The 23,241-nt window shown below is 50.2% G+C and overlaps 1 protein-coding gene across 3 annotated transcripts in view; it reads left to right on the top strand.

Annotated features, from left to right (window-relative positions):
* The window catches only part of NPAS2 (neuronal PAS domain protein 2), a 143,005-nt gene that overhangs the window by 114,959 nt on the left and 4,805 nt on the right, over nucleotides 1–23,241 (top strand). For all 3 annotated transcript variants that reach the window (XM_045550257.1, XM_045550256.1, XM_045550254.1), the window contains 10 exons: nucleotides 520–626; nucleotides 2,941–3,088; nucleotides 5,176–5,260; nucleotides 7,986–8,124; nucleotides 8,582–8,691; nucleotides 10,845–10,934; nucleotides 14,838–14,984; nucleotides 20,127–20,324; nucleotides 22,360–22,550; nucleotides 22,844–22,936. In XM_045550257.1, the coding sequence (XP_045406213.1) occupies nucleotides 520–626; nucleotides 2,941–3,088; nucleotides 5,176–5,260; nucleotides 7,986–8,124; nucleotides 8,582–8,691; nucleotides 10,845–10,934; nucleotides 14,838–14,984; nucleotides 20,127–20,324; nucleotides 22,360–22,550; nucleotides 22,844–22,936 (1,308 nt within the window). The remainder of the gene's footprint in view (nucleotides 1–519; nucleotides 627–2,940; nucleotides 3,089–5,175; nucleotides 5,261–7,985; nucleotides 8,125–8,581; nucleotides 8,692–10,844; nucleotides 10,935–14,837; nucleotides 14,985–20,126; nucleotides 20,325–22,359; nucleotides 22,551–22,843; nucleotides 22,937–23,241) is intronic.

Raw genomic sequence — 23,241 nt, 5'->3', positions numbered from 1 at the left:
CGGAGGCGTCTTTGGACTAGTCCCTGCTCGGGGCCTTCCCAGCCCCCCGTAAGGCAGGAGCGGATGTTACAGAAACCTCTCATCTTTTTCCTTTCAACACCCTTTGATCCTTTGGCCCAATTTTTGTTCTTTCTTTTGTAACATTAGTCACAGTTTAAGAACTAAAGGTCTCCCCTCCCCGCTCTTTAATTTTTTATTACACTTTGGTGTGGGGCTGACCCAATCTATAGCTGTTTTTAATTATCCAGTGGTGATAAAGTTTATTATTATTTGGGCTGGGTTATGCCAAGGGAAGGCAGTATCTTGCTGCCAAAAAAAGTTGAGCCTTTTGGAAAACACAGCCTCCCTGGTTTTGACCACCGCAAAGTTATTTTCCTCCCCTTGTTCTTGAAACCTGAGGCCTCCATGTTGATCATTAAACGTGCAAACTGTACCCTGCCCCTTGAAAGGCGCAGCCACCATGGTGAGCCCCGCCTCGTGTGTCCTCTCTGCTGACAAATTCCCCTGGTCCTCGTGCAGAGCCCCTCCAATCATAGGATACCTGCCTTTTGAAGTGCTGGGAACCTCGGGCTATGACTACTACCACATCGATGACCTGGAGCTCCTGGCCAGGTGCCACCAGCACCGTGAGTACCACTGCTGTGGGGGCCGGACAGCAGGGCTCTGGGCCTCCAGAACTCTGCTCATTGCTTCGTTTGTCTTTGAGGCGGGAAACTTGGTTTTCTCTGAAATGATCTGGGGACAGACATCTTTTAGGCCCTTGTCTGCATTTACCCCCATGTTGTGGCTTAACCTAGAATTGACTTTGTCCCAAACCCCAACACCTTCCAGGTATCACCCAGATAGGCACACTATTTAATCCTAATTAAGAAACTAAGACAATGCCAGGAATTTTTTTTTTACGTTATGCAGTACATTTCAAAGACGAAATACTGAATTAACATAACTGTTCTTTCATCAGCAGACATGTATTGGTCACCAGGGATAGGCCAGATTCTAAGCTGGGCCCAGCACGTGAAGATGACGGGCATCTTCTTGCTGCCCTGCAGGGCAAGGTCTGCTGGGAAAGCCAGAAATAGGTGGCTCGGTAGGATGTCGTCGGTGCAATGAGGGTGTTGTCCACAGGATAGTGGGGCAGTCAGGAGGCCTCTCACACAGCTGGTGGGACATGTCAGGGAAGGCTCTCTGCCATAGAAGAGGGGAACACGTTGGCCAACATGGGGTTAGGACTTATGATACGGGGCAGTGAGAATTACACATCTGTCCAGGTTCCCACTTAGCAAGAGGAGCCACGAATTAACCATAAAAAGCCCTATTTCCAGTGCCAACTTTTAGCTTTGAACAGGAACAGTTGTAGTGACATTGCCGTCTGGATCCTGATACATGAATTGACCACTAACATTGTGCTTTAACAGATGCCTTCTCTGTACTACCCATTAGAACTTTTTCTTCCATGCTGTTCTTGTTGAAAGAAGAACAGGCTTAAGTTCCATCTGGATCGGCTGCCATAATTTTAGGCTCATCTTTAAAACTTGTTCCTCAGGCCGGGCGTGGTGGCTCACACCTGTAATCCTAGCACTCTGGGAGGCCGAGGCAGGCGGATCATTTGAGCTCAGGAGTTCAAGACCAGCCTGAGCAAGAGTGAGACCCCGTCTCTACTAAAAATAGAAAGAAATTATATGGACAACTAAAAATATAGAGAGAAAAAATTAGCCGGGCTTGGTGGCGCGTGCCTGTAGTCCCAGCTACTTGGGAGGCTGAGGCAGGAGGATTGCTTGAGCCCAGGAGTTTGAGGTTGCTGTGAGCGAGGCTGACGCCACGGCACTCACTCTAGCCCGGGCAACAGAGTGACACTCTGTCTCAAAAAAAAAAAAAACTTGCTCCTCAGAGTGCGGTCCCAGGACCAGCTGCATCGGCACCTTGGGGAGTCTGCTGGACTTCCAGAATCTCAGCTTCCTCCCGACCGCCCATTGTAGAATCAGGTCTGCTGAATCACAATGTGCATTTTAACAAGATCCCCAAGTGACTCGTGAGCACATTAAAATTTGAGAAGCATGACTGCTTTACACCTTTGGTTGCTTCTGACTCTTCTGACAGAGAAAAGCCACTAGGATTGAAGAATTACATCCAGCATTTGAAAGGCTTGCCTCATGGGTAACCAAGATGTTCTTGCTCTCTTGAGCCCACACCCTTGCTCTGTGGGGCTTCTCTGCTCCAAGTCAGTGGCTCCTTTTGCAGGCTTAGTTTCCTAGTTAGATTGATCTTAACCATTTGCCTAAGAGGTGTCAAATTCCCAAACTGTTCTTCCTCAGAGGCATAGCCCAGCTTTCTGCCCTGCCCAGGGCAATACACCATCAGCATCCATTTTGTTCCAGATGCCCCCGAGGAAGCACCACCAGACAACTTTAGGGGGCTCCAGGCAGCTCTGGGGCCGGGGAGGCCTGGAGTGGAGCCACCCATACCAGAGTCTGTATTTGAGACCTGGGTAGACTGAACATGAACTGCCCACTGACGGCCACAGAGTCTGTCCAGGGGTCGCTGGCGGTCAGGTCTGTTTGGGGTCCAGTTCTCCCTGTGTCTGGGGGCTCCCTCCTGGGCTCGGCGCCTGCAGCCCCAAAGACAGCTCAACCTGTAGTGGGAAGAGGAACACTGGAAAAACCTGGGCCTCTTTTTAATTAAACCTCCAGTTTGAAAGTCTTTCTATATCTGCCTTTATTTGAAGATTTCTTTATGCTTTTGATCATTTGGGAAAATATGTGAATCGCTCTTCTATCATTTAAGAATTCATTATAGTTGACCGTGATCCTGGCAGCCACTTAAAATACAGTGCAACCAGGGAAATAAGCCATGTTGGTATTGTCTTTTTAAACACCTGTGTTAGAAAAAAGACCATTTTCGTATTAACATTTGTTAGATGTACAATCCGTTTTGTACCAACAGTGATGCAGTTTGGCAAAGGGAAGTCGTGTTGCTACCGGTTCCTGACCAAAGGCCAGCAGTGGATCTGGCTGCAGACTCACTACTACATCACCTACCACCAGTGGAACTCCAAGCCCGAGTTCATCGTGTGCACACACTCGGTGGTCAGGTATATGCGGGTGGCAAGTGTGGGCTGCATCCTTGGGGCGCGTGGGAGGGGTGCTGGGTCCCCTGCCAGCCGAGCCAGATTAGCAGCTGCCTCAGGTGTTCCCAGTTTCTGAGGATCAAGCCCAGACCATCCTCTGCAGTGAACAGAACAATTCCCAGAGCTCAGCTGCCCCCCAGGTACACACGGCCCTGTCCTCCCAGGGCTGAGGCTGCTTTCAAGCATTCAGCCGGGCCCCTGTGAAAGCCTCCTGGACTCTCGCGGGCTGCCAGGGTACTGCTTAGTAAGTTACTGCTTCACTGACCTACTTGCATATTTTCCCTCTTCTCCATCCATCCCCCAGCCGTCCCTTGTTGCTGCTTTGAGAAGAAAATTTAAATTTTGCCTCTAAATAACTCAAACACACACTCCCCTTTATTTTTAATGCTTTAAAAACCCCTGCTGGCAACTGAGGCAGTGTTGGGAAAAACAGCCGGGCTGCCGGTGGGAGCGGGTTCCCCCTGCTCCCTGGTGGCCTCAGGGAGCCTCAGCCCAGGGCAGGTGAGCAGCTCGGCCGGTGTCTCACGGACCCAGCCCTGTGGGGCCACGGCCCGGAGGGGGAGGGGAAAAGTCTTTCTCTTCCCCCCACTACAGAAATTTTAAGAACATACATCAGTTTTAAACTGGTCTAGAGAAGAGGCTTTGAGAAGAGCAAAGAAAGGAAGGTTCAAGGGACAGCATTTCACATTTATAATCAGTGTCACTTGATTTCGTCATCGTGCACACATCATAGAGTGCACGTACACACACCTAGCTGGTGCCGTCCACCACACACCTGGTACAGCCTGCTGTTGCCGGGCTGTGAACCTGTGCAGCCTGGTACCCCACTCAGTACCGTAGGCAACCGTGACACAGTGGTAAGGATTTGTAGATCTAAACATATCTGAAAACACAGAAAAGCTACAGTAAAACACAGAGTTATGATCTTATGGGACCACTGTCGTGTAGGAAGTCTATTGTTGACTGCGACGTCATTATGCAGCGCATGACTGTGTATACGTAACAGACCGATACTGCACACACACACCCCCATACAGACACGTAGTCACCAAGCCAGTCACTCCTCTTTGGTGTTCAGGAGAGGAGAAATGCTAGTTTCCTCGGCCAGCGGCCCTGGTCCCATTTCAACCACTGACACCCTCGCTGAAGGACGTGACACAGCCAGGGGTCTGTGACTCTGTGGCCATGCTCTTTGGTCCATATTTCCACCTCCACTCTCCTAATTCATGATTATTCACCCTTCAGAGCAGAGATCAAGTGTCACTTTCTCACTGCCACCAGCCCGCCTCTGTCAGGGGGCCCTGCACCCCGGTGAAGCCTGAGCATCCACCACACCTGGTTCCTCAGGCTCCGCCCTCCCCCGGCTCTTCCCCTCCATCTTCCCCCTCCCAAATCTTAGAAGGAAGCTCTCAGAGAAAGGCGGGAGGGGACGGAGTGAATAAATAAGGTGACAAGCATTCTGGAGGCCCAAGAGCCATGTCATTCTCAAGCCCTCCCTGCACAAACAGGGTGCAGGCATAGCGGGGTCACCACACCCAGTTGATTTACCCGCGCTGTTGAAAACGTGGGTTCATGTAGGCTCATCAGTGGTCTGAGCCTGGCTGGTTCTGGGCCTGCCTGAGAGGAAACTTTCTGAGAAATGTAATTACTACAAAGTTTTGTGTCCCTCTTCCATATGCACAGTCCAGACTGAACAGGTTTTAAGAAAGCCTTCTAATTATTTAAAGGCGGAAGCTCATCGTAGAGATGAAAATGTGTTTTTAAAGACATCACAATTGGAAATTTCAGAGGAGTAAAAAGAATAGGAAAGGAGAGAGGAATATAAACATCCTAGAAATGAAAAATATGTTGAATGTAATATTAGAAATCCCTCCAGTGGAATTTAGGCAGGGAATGAAACTCACTCAGACAAGTAAGAGACCAGGTTCCTCTCTGCTGACTGTTCTGGGAGTGGGTGTTATGCAGAGAACCTCAATGTTTCCTGAAGCTTGTTCTGGCATTGTCACCTAGAATGTCCCTCCTCCACTATGGTCTCTTAATTCCCTGAGCAGTTACGCGGACGTCCGGGTAGAGAGGAGGCAGGAGCTGGCGTTGGAAGACCCACCATCTGAGGCCATCCACCCCTCAGCACTAAAGGTATGCCCGCCCCAGCCCCGCCAGGAGGATAAAGGCACAGACTGGCTGGCTGGAACCTCCCGGAGCTATTACAGTGAAAACAGTAATGAGACACACAGAGCAGATTCTGTGGGCTGAGCTCTTGTTCCACTCCCATGGGGTTCAGAGTGTTTCTTGGGCATCTGCTTATTTGCCCCATGATGTTCCTGTGAGGTGAGCAGCGTCATTGTCCTCATTCTTCAGATGAGGCGTAGCTAACATAGAGCACCCAAGGGCACCCGAGGGCTAGAACTCACAGTCGGGTTAGAAACAGCCTCAGGACTCAGAGCATTGTTCAGCAGCTTTGCAACCTAACAAGGATGCTACAATAAGTCCACTTTGTATCTCCCCCGCAGACAAAGAGCTGGGAGTTATTCCACCTACTGAGGCATGGAATGATTCCCTGCCTTAGCCTCAGTGCCACGGCACTGCCTCTGAGACTCAGGCACCCTGTGGGCAGAGACTGTCCCCGACACGCCCTCCATGTCCTCAGTAAGGTGCACTTTCTATTCTGTGTCCAGGGTCTTGGTTCCCAGCCACGCTGGAGCCAGCTGTGTGTCAGGGAGCACTACTGTGAAAAGACACAAAGCCGGTTACCTCCTTCCTTCCCTGCCCTGAACCCTCGAGTACCCTCTGCCCACCCAGGCTTCTCCCGGTTTGTCAGACAACACGAGAAAACCTTGGAGACCATCTGCAAGTAGACCAGAGCCCTATTCCTCAAAGCTCATTCTTAAAGCAGACACAGATGTTGGGAGAAAAAGAGAGAAAACAAGAAAGGGAGGAAGTGTTGTTGTAGTTCATCAAAGCTAAGAAGCTGTCAACTGGAAGCTCCACCATGATTTTTATCTCCCACTAAGAAAGAGAAAATGCTGCCAATTGATCCATGAAATAAGGATTTCCTTTCATCAGTGGAGGGACACATCTCAGTTTCAGATATGTTCAAATGAGAGGGGGCTGCCTCTTAGAATGGAGGAAGTTCAAGTTCCAGGGTGTCCAGGGAGCTAGAATCCAGAGTCTTGGGCCACAGGCTGGTACAGCAGCAGTGGTTCAGCCTTAGCCTGTCCATGGTCAAACAAAAGCATCTCTCAGCCCCCAAGGACCACACCGGGAGAGAGGAGAGATCAGAGAGCAGCGGTGTCTTTGCAGAGCCTCCCTGGCTGGTGTGCAACACGGTGGGACATTATACGGTGATTCATCACCAAGCACACTGATAGGACACAGCTGTCGTTGTTTATGGAAGTGTTTATTACCCAGCTCTGTCACCTAATACATCATGTGTCATGTCAGAGAACGGAATTAAGCTGTTAATAGGCAGGTGTTAGACACACCATACATCACGGCTGAAGAACGGGCATAATGCGTATCATCCATCAGAAATTCGTCACTGAGGCTTCTGATCCTTGGGGAGTCCTGAGCCCTGCGGAACATCTTCCCATAGAAACATGCGTGTGTAGAAACACACAAATGCAGTCTTGGGCACCAGGTTAAGAAACCCCTTTACGGTCAAAGCTCCGGGACAGTGTGCCCACACTCCTGTGGCGGGACACCAGTTTGTCTTTTTAGTTCCAGATCTGTCACTGACTGTGTTTGTAAAATGCAGATTCCTGTGCACGGGTGTGATGTGCAGAGATGTCAAGTGGCTACAGAAGTTTCTTATCGCTTACGCGCACTTCCTAGGCTTGTTTCTCTGCTGACCAGGAATATACATTAATAATTTGCCAACAGCCGTGGCCAAGGGACCCCACTCTGAGGGGCCTGGCCTGAGGGAGACTCCAGTGAGCAGCAATGTCCCACAGTTACCTTTAGCTCAGCACGTGTAGACACAGCTGGTCATTCCGTGCTGCACAAGGCCATGTGTCAGTCACTCCAGCCCTATCTGCACACACACCGTGTCCACCCTCACTGGAGACACGTAGATGCACAAACACAGAATTTCAAACCCCAGACTGTGGGTTGTAGACCAGCCTGTCAGTGCAGCCCAGGGGACGCTGGCAATTTCCATCCTTCTAAGACTAGGTAGGAGCAAGCTCAGGAGGGGGGTCACACCACATTTTCTTCTTTAGCTTAAAAATATCCTATGGCCTCTAAGCCATGGAGGATGGAAAGATGGTCCCTCAGGGTCCAACAGTGACAGGTGCTTTCTCATCATGCTGCCTTTGAGGCCGAGACACCCTGGGAGCCAGAGTCAGTCAGGAGCCAGAGGTTGGAAGATGGGCCACCACAGGCCCTTTGCCCATCCATCCTCCACTGTGGGTCACCAAGGCTGCACGGCAGGCAATGTGGGAGTGCCCAGAAAGGTACAGAGGCGTCTACTCCATGGCATGTGGTCACAGTCCAAGCCGACAGCAGTCTCATTTCTAGAACCTGACTCTTCCCTCTTCTTGGAAAGCCAAGATGCTGGGTGGTGAGTGACAATTTTATGGAAATAGTAAAAGGCAAAGTCAGTTATTAAAAGTCTACGAAATGAAAATAAAAGGTGAGAAAGTGTAATAAATATGGCTGATAGGCTACACACCTCTCAGTGACTTCTAGATTACATATATGTGTAGATGCTCCACCCAAGTATGCTTGGAATTGTCCCCAAATAGCTGTACTGTTTGTCTAAACAGCTTCCAAGTTTTTCTATTAATATGTATTTAGAACCAAAGTCACACCGTTTATTCACATCATCTTGACGCTGAAACGCAGATTTGTGTGTGTGTTTCAGGACAAGGGCTCAGGCCTGGAACCTCAGCCGCACTTTAACGCACTGGACGTGGGCGCCTCCGTCAACGCCAGTCACTCACCGTCAGCGTCCTCAAGAAGCTCCCACAAATCCTCACACACAGCCCCGTCTGAACCCACCTGTGAGCGTGATTCCATGGACGGGGAGTGGGAGGGGGGACCCCACCAGACCAGGGGGGCACAGAGTCCCACGAGGGTCCCAGGCCTGAGTCGATTCAGAGCCGGTCACCTCTCTGCACCGTGGTACCTCCACTACAGCCCCAAACGGAGACATGAACCAGGTGGCACACAGATCAGATAACTTGGCTACTTTTAGTAACTCTGGGAAGGTGTTTGAGCAGGCAGGAGGTTGGACCAAGCGGTGGCGATGAAGGCTGGGGATTGTTTGTGGTATCTTCTCCCTGCTCCCAGGCTGGGGTTTTGTGGCTCAGATAAACCACCTCCACCCATGGTGGACTTCCTTCGTCAGAGAGTCCAGCGAAGCTCTGTGCTGTGCACATCATAGTCGTCGTTCCCCTCTTTGGATGGGAAAGCTGGTAAGTTTGTGTGTCAGGAAGGTAACTCGTTGCTTTCTTATAGCCACTCCGACCAAGCTGATGGCTGAGGCCAGCACCCCGGCTTTGCCAAGATCGGCCACCCTGCCCCAAGAGTTACCCATGCCCGGGCTCAGCCAGGCAGCCACGATGCCGGTATGTGTGTGACCCCAAACTTCTCAACAGGGGTACGCCACAATGTGGCGGGGGCTGCAAAGCACGGGCAACATGCTGCCTCTTCCCAGAGAATCGGTTTTACTTAAAGATTGAGAGTGTGGGGTGGCAGATGGGGGTGGGAAGTTAAGTAATTTAATTGGCAGCTAATTTTAAACATTTTTATGACAAAATTAACATGGATGTATATCCATAGGATACAAAATCCAAGTGAATTTTAAAGATAAAACACAAACCTGCAATCTTGGGGCCTCTGAGGGTACATGGTTAGGACCCCCCACATTTTGAATCCCATTTCTTGCCAGTGAAAATGTTTGAGAAGCTTAAGGTCAACAAAAATGTACCTCTGTATGTATCAGCCAGTGTCCCTGCTGTGTGCCAGACCCTTCCAGAACGTCAGGGAATGACTGGCCTCTTAGAAAGCACACGGGCTATCTGTGAAGTCATTGACACTCAACCCTGTGGTCATCTCTTGCCATGTCCGAACCACACCTACCTGAGTGGCATAAAGAAACCACCATTTATCTTGTCCATGGAGTCGGGGTCAGGAGTTCAGAAAGGGCACAGTCAGGACAGCTCTGCTGTGCTCCTTGGTGTTGGGGGTCTCGTGGGCCCAGGCCAGACAGCCCACATCCCAGATGGTGTCTGCACTTGAGTGTCCGGCACCCGGGCTGGGGTTGCTGAAGGCTGGGCTCAGCGGACCCCACCCATCGTGGACATGTGGGGGCCTCTCCGAGCCTTAGGCTGCCCCTGGCGTGGCGGCTGGATTCCAAGAGGGCCAGGCAGGGGCTGTACGGCCTTCTACGACCTAGCCTTGGAAGTCACGTCGTGCCACCCCTGCCATGCCTCTTGGTCAAAGCCATCACAAATCACCCATTGAGAGGGACATAGACTTCCACTCCTAGATGGGAGAAATGTCCAGGAATTTTAAGGGCTATATCCAGATCGTCGCCAAAAACCTGCCACCATCCTCACTGACGCTGTGAGATGGAGTGAACGAGCTGCCTTCCGCTGGCCGTCACCCTGAAGGTCATGCACACCCTGCTTGAGGAGTTCGGGTGACACTTTTTTTTCAAATAGAACATGACCGGGACTACTTTCCCTCTCTCCAGGCACCTCGAAGTGCACTTGTAAGTTGGGCCCGTCCTTCATCCAGAATCCTTCCTGTCAGTACGACCTGGTGATGGTGGCCACAGTGGTGGCCCGAGTTCTTCCATTTCCTCCCGGCTGTGCAGGGAAACACAGATAGGACAGCCCGGGTCGGCTCTGGTTCAGCCCCACGCCTGGGAATTCTCACTCAGAACAAGGTCTCCTGTTTCATCCCCTCCCAGTGCTGTCCTGGGTGACACTTGCCATCCGAGCTGCTCTTTATAGCCCTTAAGGACTAGCAGCAGTTTGGGAATGACTTCAGAAGGGTCCTTTCACTTTTCCTGTAAAAACTCCAATAGCCCATGACGCTGAGGGTTTCACTTCTTGACGCTGAGGGTTTCACTTCTTGTTTCTGCACATCGTCTTGTCCCCACCCCCGTCACCCCAAGTGATCACACAACAGGGATGTGACTCAGCTCCCTTCCCCGGAGCCTCTCCAGAGCTTCCAGGCGGACGCTGGTGGAACTGCCCCAGTCTTCACCGCCCGGATGAGTTCATGGTCACAGACACGCATCTGCGTTAGCAACGGGCACAAAGGATAAGGGCACGCAGGAGCCACCCTGGCTGTTGGTGTACCCCATTCTCACTGCAGGGTGGCCCTGCTATGAATTCAACAGTTTGGGAGAAGGGAGAAGAGCAACCAAACCCACCATGGCTGGAGTCTGGAACAGGAGGCAGGGAAAGGGCAGTGGAGCACAGCCTCCAGCCGGGGCAGGTAGCAGCGGCCGTGCAGAGCACCCCGTGGTGCGGAGGAATCGTGGACCCCACGTGGTTCAAAGGCCACCTGCACCAGCCGTGTGTCAGCTCTGACCGCATGCACATCCTGGCAGTGCAGCCTGGAACGGATGCCTGTGCCTTCTAGAAGTCTTCACCCTTCTGCAGAAGGGCCTCCGTTAAGCCAGACAACCCAGCCAACCAAGCGAGAGCATCCCTGCACCCCTGGAACGGCCAGAAGCCGGTTAACGAGGCCCCTTTTTCCTCCCCAGGCTCCTCTGCCTTCCCCGTCGACCTGTGACCTCACCCAGCAGCTCCTGCCCCAGACCATCTTGCAGAGCCCGCCTGCTCCCATGGCACAGGTGAGCCCGGGACTCGGGGAGGGGCAGCACTTCCTCAAGTCAGAAGCATGTGGGTGTGTTGTGCTGATGTGTGTCACACACTTAGGTGCCACCCAAGGCTCTGTCTCGGAGACTGCTCCTCCCAAGGTGCACAGCGAGCCATGAAGTTCATCTTACACCCATCCTCTTCTGCTGTCCTCGTCCCCTCCAGATACATTCTCCAAGTTCTTTTCTCCAGGGTCTGTGCCAATCCTTTTAACAATCTCTGTTCATCTCTCTGCCACTTTTCCACGTTGCTCTCATTTTTTATGACTCCTAATTGGCCATATTTTAGAAGAGGCCTCAATGAGGCCAAATGTCATAGGAAAACTCTGAAAAGATTTAAAAGCTGTGAGTTCAATGCTATAAATATCACATTTGTTTTCAAAAAAAAAAAAGAGGGGGAGCGGATTACGGCCTTGCTGAGTAATTCCTTCCTTGTTTCAACAACATTCAACGAGTTACTATTTGGGTCAGTGAGCAAGCGATGTGTGAGGGATGCAAAGATGTCACTGAGCCCTTGCGTTTAGTTCTCGGAGTTAGAGAGAGAGATGGCGTGTGCACAGAGAAAGATGCCACCCGTGGCAGGGCGTGTGTTTTTATAGAACCAGTTCTAAAATATTCTGCCTAGGGAAGTCCAGCGTGGCTTCCTAGCAGAGGTGACATTTGAGGTGGCCCTGGAAGGATGGGTTGCCAGGTGAAGAAGTAGGGGATGGCAGGGGAGAGGGACCAGGCATGTGCTTTTAGCAGGAAGTTACGAGCACGCCTGACAAGCCTGGGGCCTGGGCGCGAGGCCACAGAACACAAGAGCCACTTAGTCTGAGGTCACGGAGAGCAGCTGAGCTGACTGGCCTGTGCTTTGCCAAGGCCGGAGCTCTGACTTCAATGCCCTCGTGGGGTTATTGAGCTCGGCCCCAGTCCCTTGCCACACGCTAGACCTGGGTCCCAGACAGCAGCTCAGCAGACTCTTTGACAAGAGTGTGGCCTTCTCTGTCGTGGTGCACATCTGTCAGCACTAATGAAAACTATTTCAGAACACATGCTCTCTCAGCAGGGGTGGCTGATATTTTCCTGGAATAAGAAAGACACGTGCTAGCACATGCTTCCTGCTAGAGTTGGGCTTGAGTAGTAAAAGCTACTCATGCAGAGTCTACTGATTAAAATAATCTATATTCATTCTCCTTAGGCCCAAAAAAAAAAAATCAAAATAATTTTTTTCTCTTCAAATTTCTAAGGAATATGTGGCTTGAAATTAGTAACTTTCTCATTCCAAAAGCACATGAAATGAGAATTCCTTTAACTTCTGGATCTTGCATAGTGAAGAATGTCTGTTTATAACCATAATGGTGTGATTAAGTCCCTTCAGGAATTCTAATTTTTCATTTATTGAACTTTACTTAATAGTAACTGCTCTTAGTCTGTTAGACCCACTATACTTAATAATGGCCATATTCTGTAAGATACTCCTGCATGATACTGACTTTTCAAGTTGGGCAGTTCTTCTCGTACCCGCCCCAAGTGAAACAATGAGATTCTGCGATTCTCCCTCCCTCCCCTCAGTGATGCCATCGCTGTAGCAACCTGTCAGGGACACGGGGGAAATAAAATCCCACATCTGGGGAGTGGTTATCTGGGTAACTGGTGGCTTTTCAAAAAGCCTCTTTTGCTTCATACTGTGTTTCTAGAATGTCTCTAAGTTAGAGAAGGTCTCTCTATAAGAAAGGCCATGTTCAAGAAAATAACGAGGGACTAACGACTGGGTACCTGGGAGGCCTTGAGAAAACAAGACTGATTCTAGAAGGAACTCACACCTAGGAACCCCACCCCTCCGGGCCCCCGAAGGCAGCTCAGCAGCCAGGAGCCGGCTCCCCTGCAGGTGGAACCACAGTCCTGAGCTTCCTGACTTTGCAAAACCCACCATAGAAGCTTTGGCGTTTTGTTTGTTAAATTAAATACAGGATATAGCTTGTTTGCTTTCTCAGTCGCATTCTCACAAAATCCCAGCTGAGCGCTTTGATCAGCTACATTCTGAGATTTCTGTGAGACGGTCCAGTATAGCACAGGTATTTTTACACTCATGTGTAGCAGCAGAACCTTCTTTTAAAGGAAGTCTGATGTCCAAGCCGCTCCCACGGAGGTGGGAGTGGGAGGGTGGAAGTGGGGCCTTGCTGGCCAAGCCTCTTGGCCTCACCAGCCACTAAGACTTGGGATTCACATGTGGGCCCTACTCCCATCTGGCTGTGTGACCTCAAGCCTCTTGGCATGACACGGGCTTCTTGTCCCTACGCTTGCCTGCATGGGACAATAACTGGCACGTGAAGGTCTCCACAAATGGCAGCACCTGCCATTATTCTTATTTCTTCTTTTTATTTTATTATTTTTTTAACACAGGGTCTCATTCTGTGGCCCAAGCTAACGTGCAGTGACTCAATCATAGCTCACTGCCTCAGCCTCAGATTCCTGGGCTCAAGTGATCCTCCTGCCTCAGCCTCCCCAGTAGCTGGGCCTACAGACGTGCAAAAAGCACTCATAGCTAATTTTTTTTATTTTATCTTTTGTAGAGACAGGGGTCTCACTGTGTTGCCCAGCCTGGTCTTGAACTCCTGGCCTCAGATGATCCTCCCTCCCCCCTCAGCCTCCCAAGGTGCTAGCATTGCAGGCATGAGCCACCACACCTGGCCTCTTTGTTATTATTTTGCTGCTCCGCAAAATTGTGATCAGTTATTCCATCCCCCAGTATATCCCATCTGTATTCTCAACTCTCCAGTCCCCTTGCTTTTCCATGTATGGGAGGTCAAAGGGCAGAAGGGGAGAGAGAGGCTCTGGAGGCATTTGCAAAAGACAGTGGGCAGGAAACAGACTAGGGAGAATGGTGGGGTAGAGATCGAGGGAGTGGAGATCAAGTCATTGTAAAAAAAAAAAGGGGGGGGAAACAGAAAGAAGGAGCAAAAGTCCAAGTCTAGCAAACTCTTTTGCCTCAAGAAATGGGAGTCGCAGAGAGCCCCACAGAGCCCAGAGTGGGGGCTACGAGCCCTGGGTGTGCTGGCCTCTCCCATCTTGTGATCAGGAACTCTCTGCATGTTTCCTGCCCGCAGAGCACTCTGTTGAGGTAGACGGGGGACGGGGACAGGGATCACCTGCGGGAGTTCTCTAAAGCCAGCCTCCTCCCCAGGAAGGGACTGAGGGGCCTGAAGGACAGGGAGACCCGGCACTTGTGCAGAGCAGGAGTGAACATCCCTCCTGCAGGGTCCCTTCTGCCAGTGTGAACCTCAGGGTCAACTTTAGGTGATTGTTTTGTGCTTCTTCTTAGTTTTTGTTTGCACAGGTTTCTGAGATGGGCATAGCAGCAAGTGAGCTGGGGGGCGGGGAGCAAAGGGGTGACAAGGCCTCCCCATCACAGGCCGGTTTGGAGAGCACCAGGATCAGGTTTAGGATAACGATAGGCCCCAGCAATGCCTGCAAAGCCGTCGCAAACACTGCTATGCCCTAGATGAGGAAAAAAGCACTCTCGGGTGCCCTGCTTTTACATTCATCTCTAAAGCCATTTGTTCTTCCATCCAAATTTGGAATATTGCTTACCAAACCATGTCCCCACTCTGTGGCCCTCCCAGACTGCAGCACAGTAAATCAGACCTATAGATTCAGGCGGGCCTGCTGTCACAGCCAGCCTGAGAAAAGCTGGCACGTGGCCCCGGGACACCCAGGCCTCACCTGCAGTCCCTGCTCACTGCCCAGCACCGGCAGTGGGCCCCCAGGACACTGGGCAGAGTGGCCGGGCGATGGAAAACGGAAGTGCGCTGGGATGGTCAGAACCACAGCACGATCTGTCTGCCAAGGCTAAACTAACTCTTTCCTCTGGTTCTGTTTTTCGGCTCCACCTTGAAGTTCTCAGCACAGTTCAGCATGTTCCAGACCATCCGAGACCAGCTGGAGCAGCGGACGCGGGTCCTTCAGGCCAGCATCCGGTGGCAGCAGGAAGAGCTCCACAAGATCCAGGAGCAGCTCTGCCTGGTCCAGGACTCCAACGTCCAGGTGATGCCCTTTCCCAGGCCAGTCTGTCCTCCCTGCCACTCTGGGATGGGTCCCCATCCCCCATTTCAGGGCAGGTGGGGCTCTCAAAGCCCCGTGCACTGCCCTCCAGAGCCCTCTATGCTTAGGAAGCATATTGCAGCCTCCACGGGCAACGTACAGGGACTGACTCCTCATCCCCATCTCCAGGGAAACGTGAAAGTCCCATGGCATCCCCTTCCCTCACCCCCCCCACTCTGGTGGGCACGTACTGTCACTGCTTCACTTGCATTTTCACTCGTGTCTTTGGCATTGGATCGCCTGCCGGGATGCCAGCCTCAGTCCGGGTGTAGCGCCCAGCACCGGCACAACTTTGCTTTCCCAGCACGCAGCCAGGCTGGCAGCAGAGGGTGAGGGAAGCCACTGCTCTCTATTTCTCATCCAGCGCTGAGTCGAAGGAGACGTGGGAAATGATGGTATCTGTGCAGAGGGGACCACAGAGGGAGCTGGGGGCCAGCACCTCCGTGCCCCACTCCATTTGTGGCATGCCAGCGGGGCCGCTCTGCATGCTCCGACAGCTCCCACTGTAACAGCCCCATATTCCAAACTCCCTTGGAATTGTTTGGAGAGATTTTTTTTTTTTGGAGGAAAAACTTTATATATTGGATCTCTTTCAAGGACAGATTATTTTTACCAGGTTTTACTTACATCAGTCCAGGACTTCTTGTCTTCAGATGTGTATTATTTTGACTGAGCCTTTAATTGCAATTCTAGCTAACCTTGGAGTTTTCCCCAGGAGCCCTAAGCATTGCAGCCCTCTTAGCAGAGACAGAAGGAAGCAGAAAAACACCTGGGGATATGGCCAGAGCATTGTCCCCTCTGCTCCCTCCTGCCCCCTCACTGTCCACAGAGACCCTCCCCTGGCCACACAGCTTCTAAAGTGCAGCAGCACCCAGGACAGGCGGGCTCCATCGGGGACAGCGCTGTGAGCTGTGCATGCTGAGACTAGCACAGGGCAGTGCGGGTTCTGCTGGACATGGGGGGATGCCTCCTCCACGCATCCTGTCTCCTTGGGTCCCCAGCAGTTCTGCCCAGCCCCGCAGGGGCGCTCCTGTGGCTTTGCAGATGCTCACCGCTCCTTCCCTCCCTGCCACTGCACAGCCCTCTGGCCAGAGCTGGCTCCTTCCTGTAGAGAGGCCATGGCTGGGACAGGTCCCCCTGCCCACCCACCGCCACCAGGCACACCCTGTGCGAGTTGTGCAGGCTCCACTCTGACCTCCGGCCACGCCCAGAGCCCTGCTGCTCCCTCCCCACCTCTTCAGGGGCACTAAACGTTGATAAGGGAGAAGGCTCAGCATTTACATGAAAAGAAATGGAGTCACCAAGGAATGATTCCACCTTCTGCCAGAATAAGTAAAAAGCCACTTTTTACTTATTTGTTCCCAGCTGTGATATTTTTCTCACAGATCCAGGGCCTGACTGGGAGCCCAGAACTTGCCTGACTCCAATTACTTTAATGGAATTTTTACACTGACAGGAAGGGGGAAGTTGAGCCAGAAACTGCTAAAAGCAAGGTGGGCGTATGAACATCCTCCTCAGTGCCTGGGCTTTTCTACTTCCTGCCTTCTCAACATGAAAGCTGAATTTTTTAAATAACAGGCGACAAGGTTGTTGCTTTCTCTCCCTGTCATAAAGAAGTCTTCTTTCTCCTCCTCATGACCCGTGCGTTTTGTTCACCCCCAAGTACCTGTGCGAAAGGCACCCGAGTCTGAGGGTGACGTGGGCATCTAGCCTGCTGCGTGTTCCCTCCCGCTTTCAGTCCTGCAACCTTTCCTTTGCAGTGGAATTTTCCAAAGAACGTGGAAATCCACAGACAGTCAAAGCAGAGGACATTTCCCCAAGGAGTCTGCCTTCTTGGTTTTTTGCAAGACTTAAAGAAATATTAATATGTTCCAAAATGCTTAACCAAAATGTGATATTTGGGGGTTTTTTGTTGAGAAAAAAGACCAGACTGTGTGATTCAAGTGTAGAGAATAAGCAAGCGATTACCCCAGCCCGCCCCCCAGCAGTGGGAGTCTAGGCGAAATGAGAACAACAGCAAATCAGTGATTGCTGAAGCCTTGTGACACATACATGTGGTGTTGTCGTCTCCATTGAGTGTCCTTCTGAAATGTCCTGTGATGACAAGTACTTGTAAAAGTAAGCAGATAAGAATAATGAAAAATCACATTTGAATACAGGGCAGGTTTGTTCTTGAATATTAGAAGGTTTTTTTCTCTGATAACTTTTCCTACTTGAATTGGGGAACTATTTTTTTTTTTTGCATGTTTTCTATAAGACTGGCCCCAGAGCCCTTTTAAGAAGCCATCTTCTTAGGCCATAAAATTCCACTTTATTGTTGATAAAACAGAGGCACAGATGTGCGCAGCAGCAAACCAGGAATCACTCTCCCACCCAAGACTTTACTTCATTGGTTCAGAACTTTCACTGAGGCTCTGTGTGCCCATGATGCTTGCGAAGTACGTTGTTTTTTTTTTTTTTTTTTTTCCCAAAAAAGGTTGGGTTATGAGGGAGAGGTCCTCTAAAGCTGTTGGTGTTTGCACCTAGACAGCATCATGGAGGGCACGACTCGGGTAAGAGCTGTTCTGCTGAAAGGCTCTACCACCCCTCCGGGAGTGGGGAAGGCAGCTTCTTGCCTTTTTGAGAGCATGCCCGCCCTCTGCTGGCTGCTCTAAGGAGTGCCTAGAAGGACACCTGTGGCAATGCCAAATGGCATTTTCCTCCATCCGTCCATCCTTCTGCCCACCCATCCATCCATTCATTCATTCTTCCATTCATCCATCCATCCATCCACCTGGCAGACACCCACTATGTACCAGGCACATGGTTAAGCACTGTGGGGACACAGGGATACATGGGACAGGGCTTCCACCCTGAGAGCGTCCACATCAATGGAACAGAGTAGCGCACCAAGCAGTCTGTTATTAACACATAACACTAGCAGACATAGTTTGCCTTTCTTTGTGCAAAACTATCAATAAACTTCGTTTATTCATTCATACATATATTTATTCCATTCATTCATTTGTTGAATAGTTTTTATATGCCCAAAGAGGCAAAGGAGCAAAAAGCTCCCTTTTTCATATTAAGTATTATTGTTATTATATTATCTAACATTTATTCAATATTTACTATGTCTCATTTAACCACCTGTGAAGTATGTGCTGTTAATGTTGCTGTTTTATTACTGAGGAAACTACAGCTTTGAAAAAGGTATGAAAGTTGCCCAAGGTTAGTGGATGTTAGTAGATGGTAGGGTGGGAATTTAAGGTATGTCTGACTTAAGGTAGACTATACTGCCTGTCATCAATAACGGTTGCATTTATTTAAACTCTAATCAAAAGATAAATTGTATCCTACCAGAAATATGTATGGTAATTGTGTTTGAGTATTAGGTTTTTGCTGATGTAATGAAGTAGAGGTTACCCTATATGCTGTAACAAGCCACGTTATAACAGGTAGCTAGGATTGCATGAAACACTAATCCTGAAAGGTTTAAGATGACAAATACCCAGAAAATTCTTCTTAACCTCTAAAGTGGTAAGGAGCCCTCATTTCAAAACTGCAGGCTTCTCTGTCAGGGATGGGAGCACGAAGGGATATTGAGGAGGTCAAGCGTTCTGCTGAAAAGGGCATGAGACCAGACCCAGTCCCAGCTGTGAAGCAGCTGCTTGCACTAACTGATCCGTAAGTGCCCTCCATGCGCCTGCAGGTCACGGTTCTGCACCTGCCTCTCCAAACCTGCTCTGTTACTCAGTAAATGTCAGCGTGTCGGTTCTATGCTGTGTGTGAGGTGGCCCTGCACTGAGTACAGGAATTGGGGTTAAAAACACCAGATTCCAGGAGGCAGAGAGCCTTTCTCCTGAAGAACTGCAAGCTAAAGGTCAGGAATGGAGTGGAACATTGCCTGTCGAGAATCGTGATAGAGACAGTGTCATTTGATATTTGTAATGCCCAAGACGGGTTTTTGTTAAAAAAGCTAGTTTCAGGTCATTAGTTAAATTATTATTAAAATCATTACAATTGTTTTTCTTAAAACTTTAGAGTCATCTTACAGATCCTATTTTATTTGCATATCTATTAATTTGGTCTAAAAAGAGTGATGCTCCACTGGTTTTTTATTTCTGTTCAATTAGTTTGTAAGTTTAACAGATTGTGAATAATCAACATTATCTACCAAAGCCATTAATTTACAAATTTAATTTATCTGAATCTTTCAAATATTTCACGTACCTAACAAGGCAGACTTATAAACCTAAGAAGTAGAAGCTTTCTAAGCACTTAAGCAACTGTTTTAAATCAAATACACCAAACTTATTTGAACTAAATTAGCATTCTAATAAGCACTTACGCACTCTTTACAAACTCCTCAAATTCTCTTAAACCTTTCAAATTAAAACCACCAGGCTAATATATCACAGCCTCTTGAATGTCTGCACTATCTCAGATAATAAAATGTGTAGAGATTGTCAGGATGATTATAAAACTTAAACATAACTTTAAAGTACGTGCACTTGACGTCATGCCATCATCTCCTTGCTTATTTGCCCACCTGGGAACGCAGTCACCTACTTAACGGACGCAGATTTGCCATCTCAGCTGAGCACACCGGGTTGAAGATTCCCAACAGTGGGTATAGACACGGGTCACTGGTCAGAGATTCAAGGCCAGGCACAGAGCCTGTGCCACAGGGTAGCCAGCCCTCTGCCACCGTTATTGCATTATTCATTCCATTCACAAGATGTTTATCCCCTCTGATAAGAAACTGATAAGACAACCTAGACTCTGAACAAGTACATCAAGTGCTTTAGAGAACATCTGGGTCTAAGTGGCTTTCACACTGTTAGACCTTGGCCACTTAACTGTAACCGTCATGAGGGCAGGGACAGCATCTCCCCAGCCCACCGCCTTATGTCCAGCGCCTTGCACTGTGCGTGGAGCATCGCAGGTCCTCTGTCTCCCGGTTGAGTAAATGAGCTGTTTCCAGGCAGGTCAGACAGAGCAAGAAAGCTGACCTGTTGCTGTGGATGGGGGGTGCAAGGAAGGTGCACACCTGTGAGGGCCCAGGTGACCCCAACCTTATAGGCATTTCTGTTCTGCTCCCAGATGTTTTTGCAGCAGCCAACTGTATCCCTGAGTTTCAGCAGCACCCAGCGGCCCGAGGCTCAGCAGCAGCTACAGCAAAGGTCGGCTGCAGGGACCCATCCCCAGCTCGGGGCAGGCCCCCAACTTCCAGGGCAGATCACCTCTGCCCAGGTCACAAGCCAGCACCTGCTCAGAGAATCGAGTGTGATATCAACCCAGGTAAATGCACCCTTCTCCAGATCCAGTCCTTGCCACTAGAACAGACAGGCTCTTGCAGTCCAGGATGTACTTGATTCCTGTAGCCTGCATGAACTAGAAACCTACTGTGCTGCTGCTTTATGGACTGGGGGTAGATTATGGTGGTGAGCTTTTTTTTTTTTTTTTTTTTTTTGGCTTTTCTTTTTTAAAGTCACTTTGAAGCCCAAGTTGAATTGGCTTCCCTCTGTGGCTTATTAATGTTCACCTTAGTCCCTTGCTGTGGCCCTTAAAGCTACCATGCAGCTGAAACTTTCAGCTTTTGTGCTGACGCAGGGTTGGAGGTAGATGAGGACATCCCAGGCACACACACGTCTGCAGTCCCCGTCACCTACTCCTGGTTTTAGCTACAATCCACGTCAGCAGTCACCACCGTTCATTGTGCCTTGCCCCTGGCCCACCAGTGACCTCCCAATCCAACAGGGTCACCAGTAGATAAATGGCACTTGGAACAGAATGGAATTAAGAAGGCCTAAGCCCCTGCTTCTGGCAGATCACAGATGGGAAACCAGCCTTTCCTCAGGCCTCTCACGTTCGCGTACGCCTTTGTGACTTCAGGAAATGTCTGCTGAGCCCGTTACTCACCGAGACCCCAGGGAACAAAGATGAACAAGAGTTGTCCTGAACCTCAGGGAGCTTCTAGTCCTGTAGGAAATCTGGGAACTGAGACAGATAGTGTACAGCACGATGTGGACAAGTACAGTGTAAGACAGTTTAGTCCATCTTTATCCAGTTGTAAAGGTTTTGCTTGAAAATGTAGCCTTTTGATTCAAAAGGTCATCAGAAAAAAAAATGAATGGGTGAGAATGGCCAAAAAACTTCTGGAAAAACTGAGGAAAGATTTACACCATCTGATATTAAAAAATTTTATAAAAGCTCTAAGAATTAAAGCACTGTGGTAGCACTGTGTGAATGGACAGTCAGTGAAACAGACAGAAAGCCCAAATGCAAGTTCAAGCCCACTCCTTCATTCGTTTATTATTGTACTCAACAAACATTTATGGAGTGTTCACTGCATGTCAAGCATGATTTCTGAGCCCCAGAGGGACAGCAGTGAACAAAAAGGAAAAGAAGAAAAGAATCCCTGTTCCAAGCGGGGAAGAGAAACAAACAAGTGAAAATGACAGTGAAATGGCGAGCGAGAATGCTGGCGAGGGCGGGATGAGTTGGAGTTTTAAATAGGCAGCCAGGGAAGCTTCTCAGAGAAGAGAATTGCCTTGTCTGTTTGGGTTGCTATAAGGGAACACCTGAGGCTGGGCCATTTATAAAGAAAAGAGTTTGTTTGGCTCACGATTCTGCAGGCTGGACAAGAAGCACAGTGCCAGCATGTGCTTCTGGTGGGGGCCTCAGGAAGCTTCCACTCCTGGCAGAAGGTGAAGGGGGAGCAGGTGCATCACCTGGCAAGAGAGGAGAGAAGGGGGAAGTGCCAGGTTCTCTCTAACAGTCACAGCTCCAGGGAAGCAGTGGAGCAAGAACAGCGCCCAGGGGTCATGAGGGATCCGCCCCCGTGACCCGGACACCTCCTGCCAGGCCCCACCCACCTCCAGCTCTGGGGACCAAATTTCAACATGAGATTTGGAGGGGACAGATATGCAAACTGTATCAATAATATGTGAGCAAAGACCTGAGGGGGTGAGAATATCAATATCAGGGGACATAGAGAGGTCAGCAGATGCACAGGCCCTGAGGCAGGAGTAGGCCCAGTGACTTAGAGAAACAGCCAGGAGGTCCACGTGTCCAGAGTGGAATTTGTGAAGCAGAACGGAGTTCAGTTCAGCGCACATTTATGGCTTTCCTACTGAGAGCCGGGCACGGTCCTAGGCCCAAGGGATTCAGACACACTCCAGTGGGAAAGACAGTCACAAGGTCAAAATGATTCAATAAATATTATAGTTGGTAGATCCTCAGGGGAAAGGCCAGGGTGGGTAGAAGAAGGAGCCGCTGGGGATGTTTCCTGGAGAGATGACACTGAGTTGAGTCAAAGTGTTACCTTTCTCAGGGTCCAAAGCCAATGAGAAGCTCACAGGTGCTGCAGGGCAGTGGCCGCTCCGTGAGCAGCTTGGCGTCCCCGTTCAGCAGTGCCGCTGCTGTGCTCCCGCCAAGTCTGAATCTCACCACACCTGCCTCCACCTCCCAGGACGCCAGCCAGTGCCAGCCCAGCCCGGATTTCAGCCACGATCGGCAGCTCAGGTATGGAGACTGTCCTCGTTTCACGGAGAACCAAGACGTGGTTTCACACCATTCGGTTCAGCTCTCCTTTCTGCTGCCGACAGTCAGACTCTAAAGCATCCACAGTGGAGCTCAACTAAGGAAGTGGCAGTAGGTGACCTGCTGCATCCATCTTCCTCTGAGAGTGGAGGGGGAAGTGGGGATTAGGGTCAACCGTACAGGGTCCAGCCAGGCTGCACAAGCAGGGCCATCAGCCAGTGGGTCTGCAGCTTGGTGCTGACCAGTGTTTCCCATCTCGCTCCCTCTGCTCCAAGGCTGTTGCTGAGTCAGCCCATCCAGCCCATGATGCCTGGGTCATGCGACGGGAGGCAGCCCTCGGAGGTCAGCAGGACGGGACGGCAAGTCAAGTACGTGGCCTGGAGTTTGGGGGGAGGCCGAGCGCTGCCTGAATGGTCCCAGGCTGGCGAAGTCTCATCCAGCTGGGCCCGCAGTGCTCACCCTGAGTCTTACACAAAAGGCGGCAGCAGAGTATGCCCAGGGCCTTGAAGGGGACTTTGCCCCTTAGCTTTTCTTCCACCGTTTCCTGTGTTAGCAGGTAAAACTTGGAGTCAGCACCCCATGCTTAGAACAGGACCTGAACGAAGCAATTAATCACACCCCCAGTCTACCATCATCTTGGGACATCTTTTTTTTTTTTTTTTTTTTTTGAGAC

Source organism: Lemur catta, chromosome 4, assembly GCF_020740605.2.
Source record: "Lemur catta isolate mLemCat1 chromosome 4, mLemCat1.pri, whole genome shotgun sequence".
NCBI lineage: Eukaryota > Metazoa > Chordata > Mammalia > Primates > Lemuridae > Lemur > Lemur catta.
This window is presented reverse-complemented; position numbering and strand designations above follow the sequence as displayed.